Source organism: Dipteris shenzhenensis, chromosome 6, assembly GCF_047967505.1.
Source record: "Dipteris shenzhenensis isolate YYH24624 ecotype China chromosome 6, Dip_SZ_1.0, whole genome shotgun sequence".
Taxonomy (NCBI): Eukaryota; Viridiplantae; Streptophyta; class Polypodiopsida; order Gleicheniales; family Dipteridaceae; genus Dipteris; species Dipteris shenzhenensis.
The window spans coordinates 3024518-3040116 of record NC_141601.1 but is presented as its reverse complement, the minus strand read 5'-3'; the positions used below and the strand labels follow the sequence as shown (position 1 = coordinate 3040116).

The window sequence follows — 15599 nt, the reverse complement described above, 5'->3', positions numbered from 1 at the left end:
GAACATACGATGCAAATCCCTACACAAGCATCCATCTCTTGTCACAAAGCTGGCCAAAGAAAGTCTCCACTACTTTCGCTTGTAACACCAGAGACGACCATGCATATGAAGGAATCTATCTCTGAAAGTATAATGCAAATGCTGCTGTCCATCCGACAACTGATCCTAGAACCCTGCGGACTCTCCATCCTCTGCATACTAGTCCTTCATTGCATCCAACGCAGGACTCAACGCATATGCTTCTTAGACAACCTAGTCTGAGTGAGGAAAATATTTCAAGGTCTAATAATCTGTCTGCACAGTGAAATCAGCCCCTAGCAAGTAATGCTCCAACGCAAAAAGAGCAAGAGCCACAGCCAGCAGCTATACTTGCAAATTTCTTTCAGCATCTTGCAACATTCTACTCTCGGAGGCAACAACCTGTGCATTCTGCATGAGGATTGCGCCAATGCTATTCCCACATACATCATAGTAGACAGCATAAGCCTGAGCAACATTGCCATTACCCATATCAGTGCCAGCCCCAGTGCCCTACATACCAAGCATGCTTACAGGAGCTCACAAAATGCCATGCATTTCACTTTGCATCCCTGGCTGCATGCCAGTGTTTCCATTCATAACTCTCTACATTTCCGACTTGCATAGCCCCAAGCATAGTGCCTTGCATACCTTGCATTCCAGGCTGAAAACCAACAGGGTGATTTCCAAGCATTCCTTGACCATTCCCAACTTGGCCAGCAACTACTTGAAACACAGAACCACCACCAAAATATCCTGGATGCACTAAGGGATGCGGAATGACTTGCTGTCCATGATTTGCATGCTGAAAACCATTGCCATGGCCATGCATATCAACACCAGAACCATGAATAAACTGTTGCAAATGAGCATCCTGTCCATTTGGCATAGCTATTAGCTGTCCATTCAATGGCATAGACCCATATGGCTGCCTATCAGCATTCTGATCATGTTCAATAGGCTTCCTCAAACAAAGATTGCCGTCTTGGGAGGACTCCTGTCCACTATCCCAATCCTCATCACTATGTGACATACTTGCAAGACTAGCTTAGTTAACTTGGGAAGTTGATCATCAGTTGAAAGACTTCCACACAACTTGGGCTTCTATGAACTCAGTTAGCTGCTCTTCATACAGCCAGCCACGGTTGGCTATGGTACAATGACCGTACAAGCATGCTCTATTGACAATGTTCTTCGGCCCGCTCCAAAGCTGGTAAAATCCATAGCAATACCCACCACAAAGAACAGCCCATTGGCAATCCCATAACAACAAAAACTCACTTTATCAACAAAGTCAAGCACCAGAAAATTTGCATTCCCATGACCTGTATCAAAAAGGCTAACACAAAAGCAGCAGCAGTTCGATCTGCAAGAAAGCAAACTGCAAAAAAGAAAGCGATGGGCATCAACAAGAACAGCAACGAGCAAATCAATTGTATTTGCCCAAAAGCGGGACAGTGATGCTTTCAACAACAAAATCAACAAAAGCAGCCCCGACCTACAAAACGACACAGAGGGGTAGGTCTGCAGGAGCGAAGACCTGCTACAACCTAAAGCATAGAGGTGGAGGAGAGCAGTATCACTTTGTCTTGTTGTACAAGTCCACCCAACATGTAAACTAAGGATCCACAAACAGCATCAATGCAGAGTGAGGAGACACAAAGACAAATCTGCAGAACACTAGCAGCTGACGACTCTGTAGCAAAAATCTACACAAAAGAAAAGAACGGTTGTATTACAGACTCAATAGAGTCTGTTTCCATTGAGTTGAGGATTCAGACACACAATCACTGCAGGAAATTGTACTGTTTGCGGCAACACGCAAAGACTAGTTGGAGATTGGAGCAGCCTGGCTTGAAAACTCTTGCATTCCACATCACATCTTGGAGCCAGCAAAAAGTACATAAAATTATTTACTCTGGTCTTCAAATAACCATAATAACCCATAACCACTGGTGAGAGGTTGTGAAGAGCACAAAATCCTCTGCACTATTTGCCTTGTCATTGATGGCTCTTCCGCTGTATTAAGCATACCCCCCATACTTACCGAAGACCGCACTTGTGTTGGGAGCCATTGCAGGAGCCAGGGAGAACATTAACATTCCTTACCTCATTGATTTGGTACATGTTGCAGTTATGCTTACATTTAGAAAGGCATTTTATCATTTGCGTTTGTGTTTCTTGCAGTTGATTGAACTGCAAACCTAGTGAGAAAACACATGAATCATTAGCCTTTGTAGTACATTCGGTACAAAAAATGACTGAGATCTGTTAATATTCTTTATAGAGCACCAAAGTTCACAAAAGCAAATATGGCATGTGGAAATTTACCCTTGAGAATATTCCTAACGCTTGAAAGCTCTTTAACATACAATAAAGGGAAAGGAAGAGACCACAACAAAATGCTACAAGGTAAGATGACATGCTCATACTTTCATAAACCTGAGAATTAAAAATAGCAGCAATCCCGTGGTTAGGAAGTCAGCCACGCCAATTGAAACATTAAAGATAACAACATCCCTATGCCTATGACTTTACCATCATCCCTGTGGTTAGAAATTTAGTAACTCCAACTAGAGCTTAGAAAATGTGTCGAGCATGGGGCATTGAGCCCACCATAATTGAAAGTCACCAATAGAATCGGAATTCATTCAATTTCCCATGTAATCTACAAAAGTTCAATTTCAAATTTTGAATAGACTCAAGTAAAATGAAAATTGCAGATCCTCGTAGATTGATGGAAACGAAAGACCTTTGGCACAGCCGAGAGATTGATGAACGTTCAGAAAAGGATAGAAAGCATGGTATACGTGCCTTGCCTGTATTTACATCAACCACCGTAGACTTGCCTAATCTTGGCCGAGCAATTGCAATAAGATAATCACACTCCTTCAACAAATTGGTAAAAACTATGGTAAGGACACATTAACAAAATAGATAAATTGATAATCTGAGGTTGCAAGTACTACACATGCCAGCCAATTAAGAAAGGTAAAAGTAGCCTTGAGACCCTAGTTTGGGAAAACAATCCTTGTGAAAAGTAATTAAATTTAACGGACAGACCACCACTACCTCTGAGCTTAGAAAGTTCTGAAGCCGTATAATTCTTGGTGACCAGCTGATCACCTCTTGTTTCACCTTCACAAAATAAATGCAAAACCGTTAGAAAGACCTTATTAAAAGCAAATGACCACAGTTTTGTCAAAATGGATGTTTCCCTTCTGAGATTTGCATACTTTCATCCTTGTCACTAAAAACCATGTAAAATAACTTAATTACGTAATTCATTATTAAAAAATTTGCCTAAAGCACTTCAAATATATGATCTTTAGTCTCCACACTGTTGACCTTCAGATTAAATACCTACCTAGTGACTCCACGCAGAGGAATTGTATTGTGTATGCAACAAAAGAATCTCAAGTGCCAAAGGAAATGTATTATGTATGCAATGAAAGAATCTCAAAAACCAAAGGAAACACTGTGATCCAACGTCAGACAATATATGTGCACAAGAAACAACTCACAAGCATTTACATCTGCAGTAATGGAAGCAAGTAGAACAACCAAAATATCACAAGACGTATTGCATAAACCTTACCATGCAGCAGTGTGCCTCCCTGGATCCTCTGTGGTGAGCACAAGTTCTGCTCCCAACTCTGCCCTGACCCTCCTCAACTTGGGTGCTCCTCAATGTGCTTCAGTGACCTTCTGCAAGTGTACTACAAGGCCCCAAATGGGCCCTGCCTGTAGGCATGGGGACCTCAGTCTGTCCTCCTCAGTCTGCTGGCCCACCAGCCCTGTAATAGGGCCGACCAGCTCCTAATCAGGCTGACCAAGAAAGGGCCAATTGGCCCTCTGCGCTGCCCAACCAGTCTGAGTCAGCCGTACAGCCGTAGAGCCACCCTTGCTGCTGCGGACCGACCTAACCAGGCCAACCAGCTCAACTCTTGGCCTACATAAGGCCTTCTATGAAGGCCCCTCTTGCCCAGGCCTGGCCTCTGTCAAGAAATGGAATGAAGAAGGAGAGAGCTTGAACCAAACGTGGGATGAGGGATAAGAACACAAATGGAGAACCACAAGATAAGAGCTAAAGCCTAAAGCATTTGCATTAGCTATCAGCCTTACATACAAAGCTCCTTGTGATCGACACGTAGAACCACAAGATACCACCTATCATATAGGCACCCAAGCCTCTATCATCCAATCCAAAATACTATCCAAGATCTTCACCGACCAATCAAGCTGATGGAGACTTCTACCCCTCTAGACACCTTGATGTAATAATCTCAACACTCCCTCAATACAGAGGTATGAGTATTGCAATAACATCAGGCGATTAAACTAGGAAAAGCTTTATCAGTAACAAGCTTTATTACAAGGCTTTGGATTACTGTAGAGACGTGGTATAGGTACAATAAATCTAGAGAATATTATCACACAAGGAAGGAGGTAAAATTCCCTTCTTCCTTCCTAGTGTTAGAAATTAACCAACAGAGGGTACGCACAGCGGAAGACTTATAGTAATGCCCAGGAGCTCACACAATGTGCCTGTGGGATGTGGAATCACAAACTTCTTCAACTTATGTGCATTAAATAAATATGCAGACTCATCAATAGACAATGAACCAGCCAGATATAGAAGACACCAAAATAATATATTTCCGTCCAAAACTATGGACACAATACAAAAGAGATAGATCCAAAGTCCCACCAATGGTGTGGTCCTCTGATCTTACCACAAGGTCCTTCTCCTATCTGCCAGTTATCTCTAGACTTGAGCCCGCATGCTCCACCTCGAGCGTCTGTAGACTTTCCGTGTAGTGTGTTCTTCTCCACCTTACTGCCTGTGAATCAGCCTAGGTGGGCAGCCCCTGCCAAGCTTTGTCTGCAGCACACGGGTCCCCTTGGTCCTCCTGAATGTAGGCCCCAAGATAGCTGTTCCACTACTCCAACCTGCTTGTGAATGGCTGCTCCAGAAGGTATGATCACAACACCTTGCTGCCCTAGAAGACAGCCAAGGTCCAGCCTCTAGGGAACTCAGTCTGCAGCACACCTTCAACTCTCCTTCACCTCCAAGATGAGGCCCAAGGGAATGTCTTCAGGCTGCTCCTGTCTGCTCCTCTTTCTGCTGAGCTGTTGGATGATTTATGAGGCCCAGAGCCTCTGCTTTTATAGGCCCTAAGAGGCTGGCAAAAAACCGACCAGTCAGGCTGCCTATGGCCGACCCAAACAGGCCGACCAGGCCCTGACCTGGTCTGCCTATAAATGCCCCTTTGGGGCCCTCTTTTCTAGGGCCTTTTGCCCACACTTCCATGCAAGGGCTGAGCCCTTGGCCAGCCCTAGATAGGGCCTGGTTGGCTGGCTTTGCCCAGCCCAACCAGCCCTCCATATGGGCTGCCATGTGCTGCCTCATCCCCTGCCATGTCAGCGCCTGTTCACCCTGCTTCTGCTGCGCCAACCTATCCACCATCATCAGGGTCTGTTGCAGGCCCTTCGCCTGCCCACTACCCTCGCTATATGGCTCGCCATGCTGACACCATCTGCTGGTGTCTGTTGCAGGTCGCAATCCTGCCCACAGTCCAGCCATGACTCCACGCCCTGTGTTATCCTGAAGCTGTCCTCTGAGTGCCTCATGCCAGGCCTGATCCAAGACAATGTGTCCCCGCCATCTTCCTGCACATGAGCTGCTCCTGATGCAGCCTTTCACCCCAGCCCAAGATCGTACTCGTCGCATCAATCTTGACCACGATCTCCAGCAATTCCAGATCACTGCTGACGATGATCTCAAGGTCAAACTGGCAGAGTACCGGCGATTAGTTGCTGAATTTGCCACAACTGGTCCTCCCAAATCCGAGGATGACCAAGTTACTTTCTTTTTGAACAAACTCCCGCCCAAGTATTTTAGTTTTATGCAGCAAATCATTTCTCAACCCTCTCTTCCTACTTTTTATGAGTTCGAATGTCAACTTTTGCGTTAGCTCGTCTTTACTCTCAAGTCCACCAAAAACATAGTGTTCCTGCTTCAGAGGGGGCTCTTCTCCCCGGGATTCAAAAAGATTAGTCTAAGCTCTTAGGAACCCGTGGGTGCGATCGGAATTGAATTCTTACAACTTTGGAATTTTAGGGTTTTTGGGAGTGACACGTGGCAGACTGCCACATGGAATCTGAGCTGGCAGGTCAGTCCACCTGTCCCACACATGTGGCAGCATGCATGGCAAGTGGCAGGGCATGCAGGCCAAGTGTTTGGCCCCAAATCTGGTAGATTTGGGCCAGGTTGTGGGCTGCAGCCCACCAAAAATCTGGGACAAGTGTCCACCTTCCACTCTAGGCCTGGGGGGGGGGCTGAGCCTATAAAAGAAGGCCTCTCCCCTTCATTCCTCACATGAAAAATTCGTCACTTTTCTTCTCCCTCCTTTTGGATGATGCAGCAGAACCTCTCCAGCTCCTTGGGTACAGCCAGCTTCTCCCCAGGCCATTCTCTCACCTCAACAGCACTTTCTCTCTCTACAACAGCACATTCTCTCTCTACAGTTCCAGCCCCTCCTCTCCAGAAATCTGCCCCCTCTCAGCTCTTCTGGAACAGCAGCAGCATCCTCTCTCCTTCTCCTAGCCTGGAGCAGCCACAGCCCCTTTCTCTCTCCTGCTGCAGTCTTTCTCTCTCTATTGCAGAATTTCTCTCTCTACTGTTCCAGCCCATTTTCCCTTGCAGAAATCTGCCTTTCTGTGCACCTCTGGAACAGCAGCAGCTCCTCTCTTACATCCCCTCCCTTGGGATCAGCATTGGCACTCTCTCTCTACAGCTATCACTCCATAAAAGCTTTCTCTCTCTAGCCTACAGGTTGTTTTTCTAAGCTGTTCTCATTCCAGCCCCATTTCCACACTCTCCTCACCCAAGGTAGCTTCAGAGGCATCAAGGACTTCATCTACAAAAGGGTCAAGTCACGAAGGGAGCCTGTATTGTCAAGTTTATCTCATTTACAGCACTATTTCATGTTGTTTCTACTATCTTTCTAGAAACTAGTGCTTGTCTCTAATGTTGGATGTAAGTGGTGATTGTTGCAGGCTTCTTCCTTGTGGATTGGGCAAGCCAAGAGTTGAAACCTGAGCTTGGAGTCCTCCTTTTTGTTGTCTACCTTGCACATATGCTCGAGTCTTGTATCTAGGTCCTAGGTTTTCACTGAGTTCATCAGTTTGGAAGGTGCATTGCACCTTGGTCTTGTATCTCCATTTTCAAGAATAAAGTGAGCCTGGATAAGGGGGGGGGGGCCGTCTTGGCCCCTCAATCATATTGCATTTTCCAATGATGTCACTCTGTGTTTAAGCTATAGAAGTCTTAATTCCAGCTTAATTGCAAACTCTTAAGTTCAAGTATATGTGTTTGGCAACTCGCAATCATCTCATTCAAACGCCTCTGCAAAATCCATTGTCTGAATTGATAGAAAGCACCGAGTAGTTTACATTGGTATCAGAGCTTAGGCAGTGGTCTTGTACTCTGTGCTTTCTCTTGTTGAGTCTCTCCTTCATTGAGTCATCTTGTCATCATGGCAGCCAATGGACCTGACCCTCCTCCTAACCTGCATGAGTTGAGTGCTCTCTTGGCAAACATTGCTCAACAGGTTCAAGTGCTGGAAAGCAGCCAAGCAGAAACTCATGACATAGGGCCCCAATCCCAAGGAAGAGGCCGTGCGGACAACACCAACTCCAACAAGGAGGGAAGATCATCCTCTTCTTCCCCTCCTCAAGGTAGACGGCGTCATCGAAGTCCATCTCCTTCGAGACGTCCACGGAGACGAAGGTACGCAAAGCATAAGGTACCTCTTTAAGATAAGCTCTTCAAATTTACCAAGTACAAGGGAGAGGACAAGCCCGAGGTCTTGCTGGCCTGGATCCGAGACCTCGAGTATTTCTTTGAGGGGGACGAGTACGAAGACAAGGCGAAGATCCGGTTTGCCGTCCTGCACATGCAAGACCGTGCTTCACTTTGGTGGGCAGCTATGGTCAACACTGGACAGCAAGCCCACACCTGGAAGCACTTCAAGAAGAACTTGATGAGGCACTTCCTGCCTAAGGCGTTTAAGAGAGATACAATGGTGCAGTGGGACATCCTCAGCCAACGCCAAGAAGAGAAAGTCAGTGAGTATGTTGATCGTTTGTTAAAAGTTCAAGCATTCAATAGGAAGGATAAAAAAGAGCGGCAAAGGAAGTCCTTTGTTGGCCTACAGTATATCGTTCAGCATGAGGTGGACATTGCCACTCCTACTTCTCTCGAAGACACCATCAACATCGCCTTGAAGGTGGAGAAGAAACAATCTTTCTCCAACAAGCGGAATGGCAGCAGCAACAAGCGAAAGTCCCAGGGAACCTCTTCCAAGGAACAAAAGGATAAGGAGACAGCAAAGGACGCACCAAAAGAGAAAAAGTCAGCCAGCCAGCCTCCTTCCCGTGGGTGCGATCAGAATTGAATTCTGACAACTTTGAAATTTTAGGATTTTTTGGAGTGACACGTGGCAGACTGACACATGGAATCTGAGCTGGCAGGTCAGTCCACCTGTCCCACACATGTGGCAGCATGCATGGCAAGTGGCAGGGCATGCAGGCCACGTGTTTGGCTGGGGCAGGATGTGGGCTGTCCTCTTTGGGACTGCAGCCCACCAAAAAGCTGGGACAAGTGTCCACCTTCCACTCTAGGCCGGGGGGGGGGGGGCTGAGCCTATAAAAGAAGGCCTCTCCCCTTCATTCCTCACATGAAAAATTCGTCACTTTTCTTCTACCTCCTTTTGGATGATGCAGCAGAACCTCTCCAGCTCCTTGGGTACAGCCAGCTTCTCCCCAGGCCATTCTCTCACCTAAGCAGCACTCTCTCTCTCTACAATAGCACATTCTCTCTCTACAGTTCCAGCCCCTCTTCTCCAGAAATCTGCCCCTTCTCAGCTCTTCTGGAACAGCAGCAGCATCCTCTCTCCTTCTCCTAGCCTGGAGCAACCACAGCCCCTTTCTCTCTCCTGCTGCAGTCTTTCTCTCTCTATTGCAAAATTTCTCTCTCTACTGTTCCAGCCCATTTTCCCTTGCAGAAATCTGCCTTTCTGTGCACCTCTGGAACAGCAGCAGCTCCTCTCTTACATCCCCTCCCTTGGGATCAGCATTGGCACTCTCTCTCTACAGCTATCACTCCATAAAAGCTTTCTCTCTCTAGCCTACAGGTTGTTTTTCTAAGCTGTTCTCATTCCAGCCCCATTTCCACACTCTCCTCACCCAAGGTAGCTTCAAAGGCATCAAGGACTTCATCTACAAAAGGGTCAAGTCACGAAGGGAGCCTGTATTGTCAAGTTTATCTCATTTACAGCACTATTTCATGTTGTTTCTACTATCTTTCTAGAAACTAGTGCTTGTCTCTAATGTTGGATGTAACTGGTGATTGTTGCAAGCTTCTTCCTTGTGGGTTGGGCAAGCCAAGAGTTGAAACCTGAGCTTGAAGTCCTCCTTTTTGTTGTCTACCTTGCACATATGCTCTTGAGTCTTGTATCTAGGTCCTAGGTTTTCACTGAGTTCATCAGTTTGGAAGGTGCATTGCACCTTGGTCTTGTATCTCCATTTTCAAGAATAAAGTGAGCCTGGATAAGGGGGGGGGCCCGTCTTGGCCCCTCAATCATATTGCATTTTCCAATGATGTCACTCTGTGTTTAAGCTGTATAAGTCTTAATTCCAGCGTAATTGCAAACTCTTAAGTTCAAGTATATGTGTTTGGCAACTCGCAATCATCTCATTCAAACGCCTCTGCAAAATCCGTTGTCTGAATTGATAGAAAGCACCGAGTAGTTTACAGGCTTCGCGTTGAGGATGACGATTCAAAATCCGTTCTGCTCACCAATGTACCTCCTGCATACGATGATCTGGTCAAAATATTACGTGTCAATGCCAACATGAGTCTTGAAGAAATGGTGGCCACTTTGGTTGACGAGAAGCGTTGCCAGACTCCAGATGCAATTGAAGAACGGGCCTTTGTTGCTGAAAACAACAAGAAGAAACATCCAAAGAAAGGATGGAAGCAACTCCAGTGTGACTACTGCAAGAAGGCGAGCCATATGAAGGAGTATTGTTACAATCTGCGAGATGGCACAGCTTCAAAAGAAAAGGTGCAGAAAGAAACGGCTCATGTTGTGGAGAATTCTGCAGATCTGTGTGTTGCTGATACGAGTACTTCCTACGATGATAGCTTGGCCTTTTGAGTAATCGAAGATAATTTGCAAAATAAGAGCGAGCCTTGCTAGTTTTAGTCAGTATCCTTGTTTAGAGGTAGTTGTCTTTTGAGGTTTATCAGACCAGTGGAATCTCGATGCCGTTTTGCATGCCTCTCTTTGTTTTGGAAGGCGTGGCAGTTTTGCATCTTTCGTTTGGATCGTCTTTTGAGGGTGCTTTGCTTTGTGCTCCAATTTGTCGAGCCATTTTTTACACTGTATGGAGAACCTCTTGCTCTCACCCCTATTCGGCTTGAGGGGGGTGTTGTTGATGACAATCCTCACATGGTAACGACATTTGGCATTTGCATGCATGGCGGTTCTTTGTGGTAGCTGACTCCATCTTGGCAGTTGGTGACCAGCATTATTCCTGTTCACTCCCACTATTCTTGCTTGCTCACATGGCACTATCTTCTCTACGATTGTTGCTGCAAATCAACTCGAATCTCTGCTGAAATCACGGCTGTCATCTGCTATCCAAACCTTGATTGTGTGCATATAACTCTATGGCTCGTTGAGGTGGAGTAGTAGAAGTTGTGTAGAAGTCCTTGATAGGCGCCATGTAAACATATCGATCCTCCTACAAGACCAGTAGGGATGCGGAGGATCTCTATGGACTTTTCTTATTGTTTGCAGCTTCTTGTAGTAGTTAGATTTTGCATAATAAAGCTATATATGTATATAAAGATATATATAGATATATATATATATATATATATACATGTATCTATCTCTAAGTTGCAGTTTGTTGCATGTAGGTTTAAAATTAAGCTCTGAGCTAACAATGCAAGAGATGCAGATTGGCCCCAAATGCTTTGACGCCCCTTTCGGTATTTATTTAATTCCTCTTACAGTGGAAAAATACTCTGCCTCACTGGCAAATCCACTAGCTTCAAAATGCATCCAATCCCTAGAGCACACTAGAACCTATCTACCAAGGCAAGGCTGAGGCATTCACCACTCTCTGTGTCCAACTGTGTGTGACCATGCATCCCACATGTCCCTGAAATGCTCAAATGACCCCAACGCATGAATGAAATCAAAACACTACCCCTCTGGCACCAATCTAGGCACAGCCCCTGTGAATGGATGTCTGTCAAGCCTAAGTGGCCAGGGGAGAAACTTTGAACAACCAAAAGAGCAACAACAAGCTAAAAAATGACAAATGAAGTCAAAAGGAAGGTCAAAACGACCATACCCGCTGTACTTGGAAGAGGGGCGAGGGCGATCTCTACCCTCATCTATCCTCTGTTCAGGCTCCCAACAAGCACAGATGACCTTCAATCGCAATTGAGTCGAAAAATTGCAGCAAATGGACCCGAACCACCTCCAAATGCCTTCAACCAGCTCCCAAGTGCTTTGTTCCAAGCTGGAATACCTCCAGAGGGCAGCAAATGCACAAGGGAGAGGACAGCAAGGAAAATAAGCCAGCTAGAGAGAGAGAACAGCCCATTTAGCAGCATGTGAGGTCTTGGTAAACGTGAATCTGTCCGTACAGCAGGCCATGCAGTCCATACATCAAAGAAGAATCTCCACCTTGGGAAGCATGCTAGAGAGAGAAAGTAGCAACGTAGGGGGGGTGGAGAGAAGGGTGCATGGGTTTGTGCCACGTGGCACATTTGCCTCCCCTTCATTAAAGTCGTAACCCACTATACCAATGACACACTTAAGAGCTCTAACCCACTCACCAATGACACACTTTTGCCTTCCTTGGGCCCAACATTTACACCCCTCTTGTCCTTGCCTTGGCCTAGCACTTGGGCCTCGTGAGTGCACCTAGGGATTGAACCCATTACTAGGGACTTCTGGGAATTGACGCTCCCCTAGGCTAGTCCCACAAGCCAAAATAGTCACGGTTACAGAAATTCACGTCCCTGTGACAAACCATGAATGAGCTTGCACCGCAATGGGCTCAAGCTGAAATGCGTCAAGGTAGAGCTGTAATGCCTTAGGTGAATCTGCCAGTTCAATTTCCTCCATCCACTTCGCATCCAGTGCTGAATAAATTTGAAACTTCACCAGATACTGTCAGAAAACTCTATCTCTGACTTTCCTTTCACGATGTGCCAATATATGTTCTGGAACCAAGATCTCATCCAGTTCCTCCACTTTAGACTGTTTCTCATCAAGCATCCCTTCAGGCACATGTTCCTAGAAAGGTTCCAACAAACTCACATGAAAGGCGTCGTGAATTGTCCAACGTTGCAGTAGCTTCAACCTGTAAGCTACATCATTTATCTTCTTCAAAACTTGAAACGGTCCATAGTACCGCATTTTCAGTTTGGCATACAGCTTATCCTTGTCTTTCATACGCTTAAAGCTTGCTTTTTGAAAGCACAGCAGCACCCAATCATCTTCTTTCAAAATTAACTCGCACCGGTGACGATCGGCTGCTCGCTAATGCTTTTCATGGCTGTTCTAGAGGGCTTCCTTCACCTTCTTATAGGCTGCATCCAAACTCTCCACGTACCGATCTGCTTCAAAGATCTTTTCTTTTGTGTGCGAAATGGGAGGTACTATCTCTATCTCTATCTCTATATCTATATCTATATCTATATCTATATCTGTGTGTGTGCGCATGCGCTGTAGCTAGCCAAAGAGTTGGGCGACTCACGCCACAGTCTTTACTTCCTGAACGTTACAAATACTTGCTATCTAGTGGCTTTGCTATCATCAAGTGGCATATGCCAAGGCTTCACACGCACATAAATTGATGGTTTGATTTTCGTTGACTTTCCGACACACACACACACACATTATGCCAATTGACCTAATAGTGTTGTAGCAGGAACTGTTCGTGTCGCATGGGCTACGAATACACTCCAAACACCTTCAAAATTGCTCAAACACAGCTGCATAGGTAGAAGTTTTTTTGGACTTGTTTTAAACCCAATGGATCACCTTTTTTGAATTTTTTCATGGCTATGAGAGAGATGGTAAACTGGATGCAAGCAGCAATTATAGGCCCCATTTGATAAGGAAATTATTATGAGTCCTAGCCCACCAGGGAGAGGAGGCGCATATAGATTGTAAATACTTTTGGTGTTGACCAAAGACTTGTGTGCATGAAGGAGCATAACCTTACGGAATGATTTGCCCTAAAATTTTCACAAAGATGGAGACGATGCTACTGTGGTTAGCAGCTCTACTGCAGATTTCTCTTTTATCAGCGTGAATCAATCTACAATGGGATGGAATCCTTTGAGATCTTTCTTAAGAACACCACTCTTCAGCTACTCAAAGAGACTATGGGAAAGACTAATGAAACTTGAGAGCAACTCCTGGCCTTTAAGCACCCATGTGCATGTGTGCGTGTGCGTGTGCATGTGTGCCTGTGGGTGTGTACAAGGATGCACATAGGCAAGTGCAAGTGGCAGATAGCGGAGCAGATACCTGAAGGTGGTGGTTTGGTAACAAAGCAGTTTGTAACCTCAACCTCCACATCTGTTCGAGCACTTAAACCTACCATAGCATTGAAATACAGAATATGCTAATAGAAATTATCAATATACAGGGTTGGCTGGTATTGATTTCAACTCACAAATCCCAACCTCAGCACTCGAGCGTCTGCATCATTTTCCCATGAAAACACACCTGCAATTACAAGGAGAATACCATTCAGGTCGTGGGATGCCCACCCCCTGCATCATTAGTCAAATAATCATATATAACTGTGGTCTCAAGTTTTATCTCTACATCGAGACGGAAAGGTCCCCATTGCTTAGAACCTTCCTCTTAAAAATGCATGACAGAGGCTTCTAGAAGTATAGTCCTGGTTTCATCTTCAACCTATTCGCCCACACTCAGCAAATGAACGCCATGTAAGCAGAAATGGCCAAATTCCACGGGTGTGTAAGACCTTTTGAGGCACGACTCGCTCGTGTCACTTCAGGGCAGGTCGATAAATCACTGAACAGGGAAGGGGGGAAGCCTTCTCCTTTTACACACCTGGAAGTTATGTTCTTTTAACACGGAACTCACGGCAAAACCACCACACATGAAAAGCACACACTGGAACTTGTGCTGAGATGGACATTAAAGATTCCTTAACGCAAGTTTACAGCCTCAAAGTAAGATAGGGTGTTACCGTTTGAGTCTTCCAGTCGTCGGAAGAGTAAAAATTGAAAGACAGCCCCTGCAGCGCAGTAGACAAGGCTTTTTCAACTTCAACATGATATATCTGGTAAACAAATCAAACGACTTCAAGGCAGCATTTTGTAAAGCCGACAGAGCTCCAAACAAAATAAAATGAATCAACGTAGGAATCTATTCCATAAGTTCAAATTGTCCGCTAAGGAAAAATACTGCAATTCTATCGGAAGGCGATATAAACAGAATTCCTGAAAAAGTACCAAAGCAGTGGCCAACCACAGCCCAGCAATAAGAAATCGGTTGGCGCAAGGATCTTACCTATGGACATTCCCATCATAACGAATGAAAGGAGAGCGTAAAGAACTCTAGGCTTGGCCATGGAAGAAGCTAAAAGGAAGCGAGGAGCCTATACAGCAATGGATAACCAAAGTATAACAGGGATGAATGTGATCGCAATATCTATCTATTAAACATCCGTCACGTTAGCACTCGTGAGCGCTACTCCTCTAAAATGGGATGAAACGCGCTCAATCTACCATCTCACTAGTATAGTCTTTCAGTGCATGTGTGTGTACGGATATATATCTTTAACCTATTAACTACGGACACCCAAAAAACAAGATGAATTTTATTCATGTGGCCTTGCCAAGAGAGAGAGAAAAAGAAGAGAGAGAGAAGAAGGAGAAGAGAGAGAGAGAGGTGAATCTTGCCCAATGTGAGAGATGCAGAGAAATGGAAGAGGAGAGAGAGGGAATGTTCAATGAATGCCCGTCCAAATTTTAACAAAAACTGAGAGAGAGCGAATGAATGCACTTCCAAAAAAGCAAACCCAAATTTGAAAGAGATTCTCTAAAGTCAACACACCAACCAATCAAAGAATTTGAAAGAAAAACACATCTGAAAAATGCTACTTTTGAAAGGAACGAACCTTCACTAAGGCCTCCGATGTCAGGCCAAAAAGAAAGGACAAGTGGTAGCTTGGAGGAGAAGAGTCTGACACGTGTCACAAAGAAGGAACTCTTGGATGGAGGCTTGGAGGAGGGAGGAGGTGGAAAGACAAGAGGCAAGCTTTGGGGAGGAGGTGGAAAGACAAGAGGCAGCTTTAGGGACAAGGAGGAGATAGAAGGTCAGCGGAATGGAGGAGATGGAAGGTCACCTTCGGGAGGGAGGAGGAGATGGAAGGTTAATAGGAGATGGAAGGTCTTAGAGCCAAGGGTTAAGACTTAGCCAAATTTTCAAAATCCAATCCAAGTA

The 15599-nt window shown here is 45.3% G+C and overlaps 1 protein-coding gene across 1 annotated transcript in view; it reads right to left on the bottom strand.

Annotated features, from left to right (window-relative positions):
• LOC147900645 (prolyl 4-hydroxylase 1) overlaps positions 1–14925 on the bottom strand; it is an 87165-nt gene extending 72240 nt beyond the window's left edge. Inside the window, exons 1-5 of the mRNA XM_087375863.1 lie at positions 14664–14925; positions 14341–14388; positions 13795–13847; positions 3091–3156; positions 2833–2907 (exon numbers count right to left, since the gene is read on the bottom strand). Of these exons, the coding sequence (XP_087231989.1) occupies positions 2833–2907; positions 3091–3156; positions 13795–13847; positions 14341–14388; positions 14664–14724 (303 nt within the window). The 5' untranslated portion in view covers positions 14725–14925. The remainder of the gene's footprint in view (positions 1–2832; positions 2908–3090; positions 3157–13794; positions 13848–14340; positions 14389–14663) is intronic.
• Positions 14926–15599: the final 674 nt, after the last annotated feature.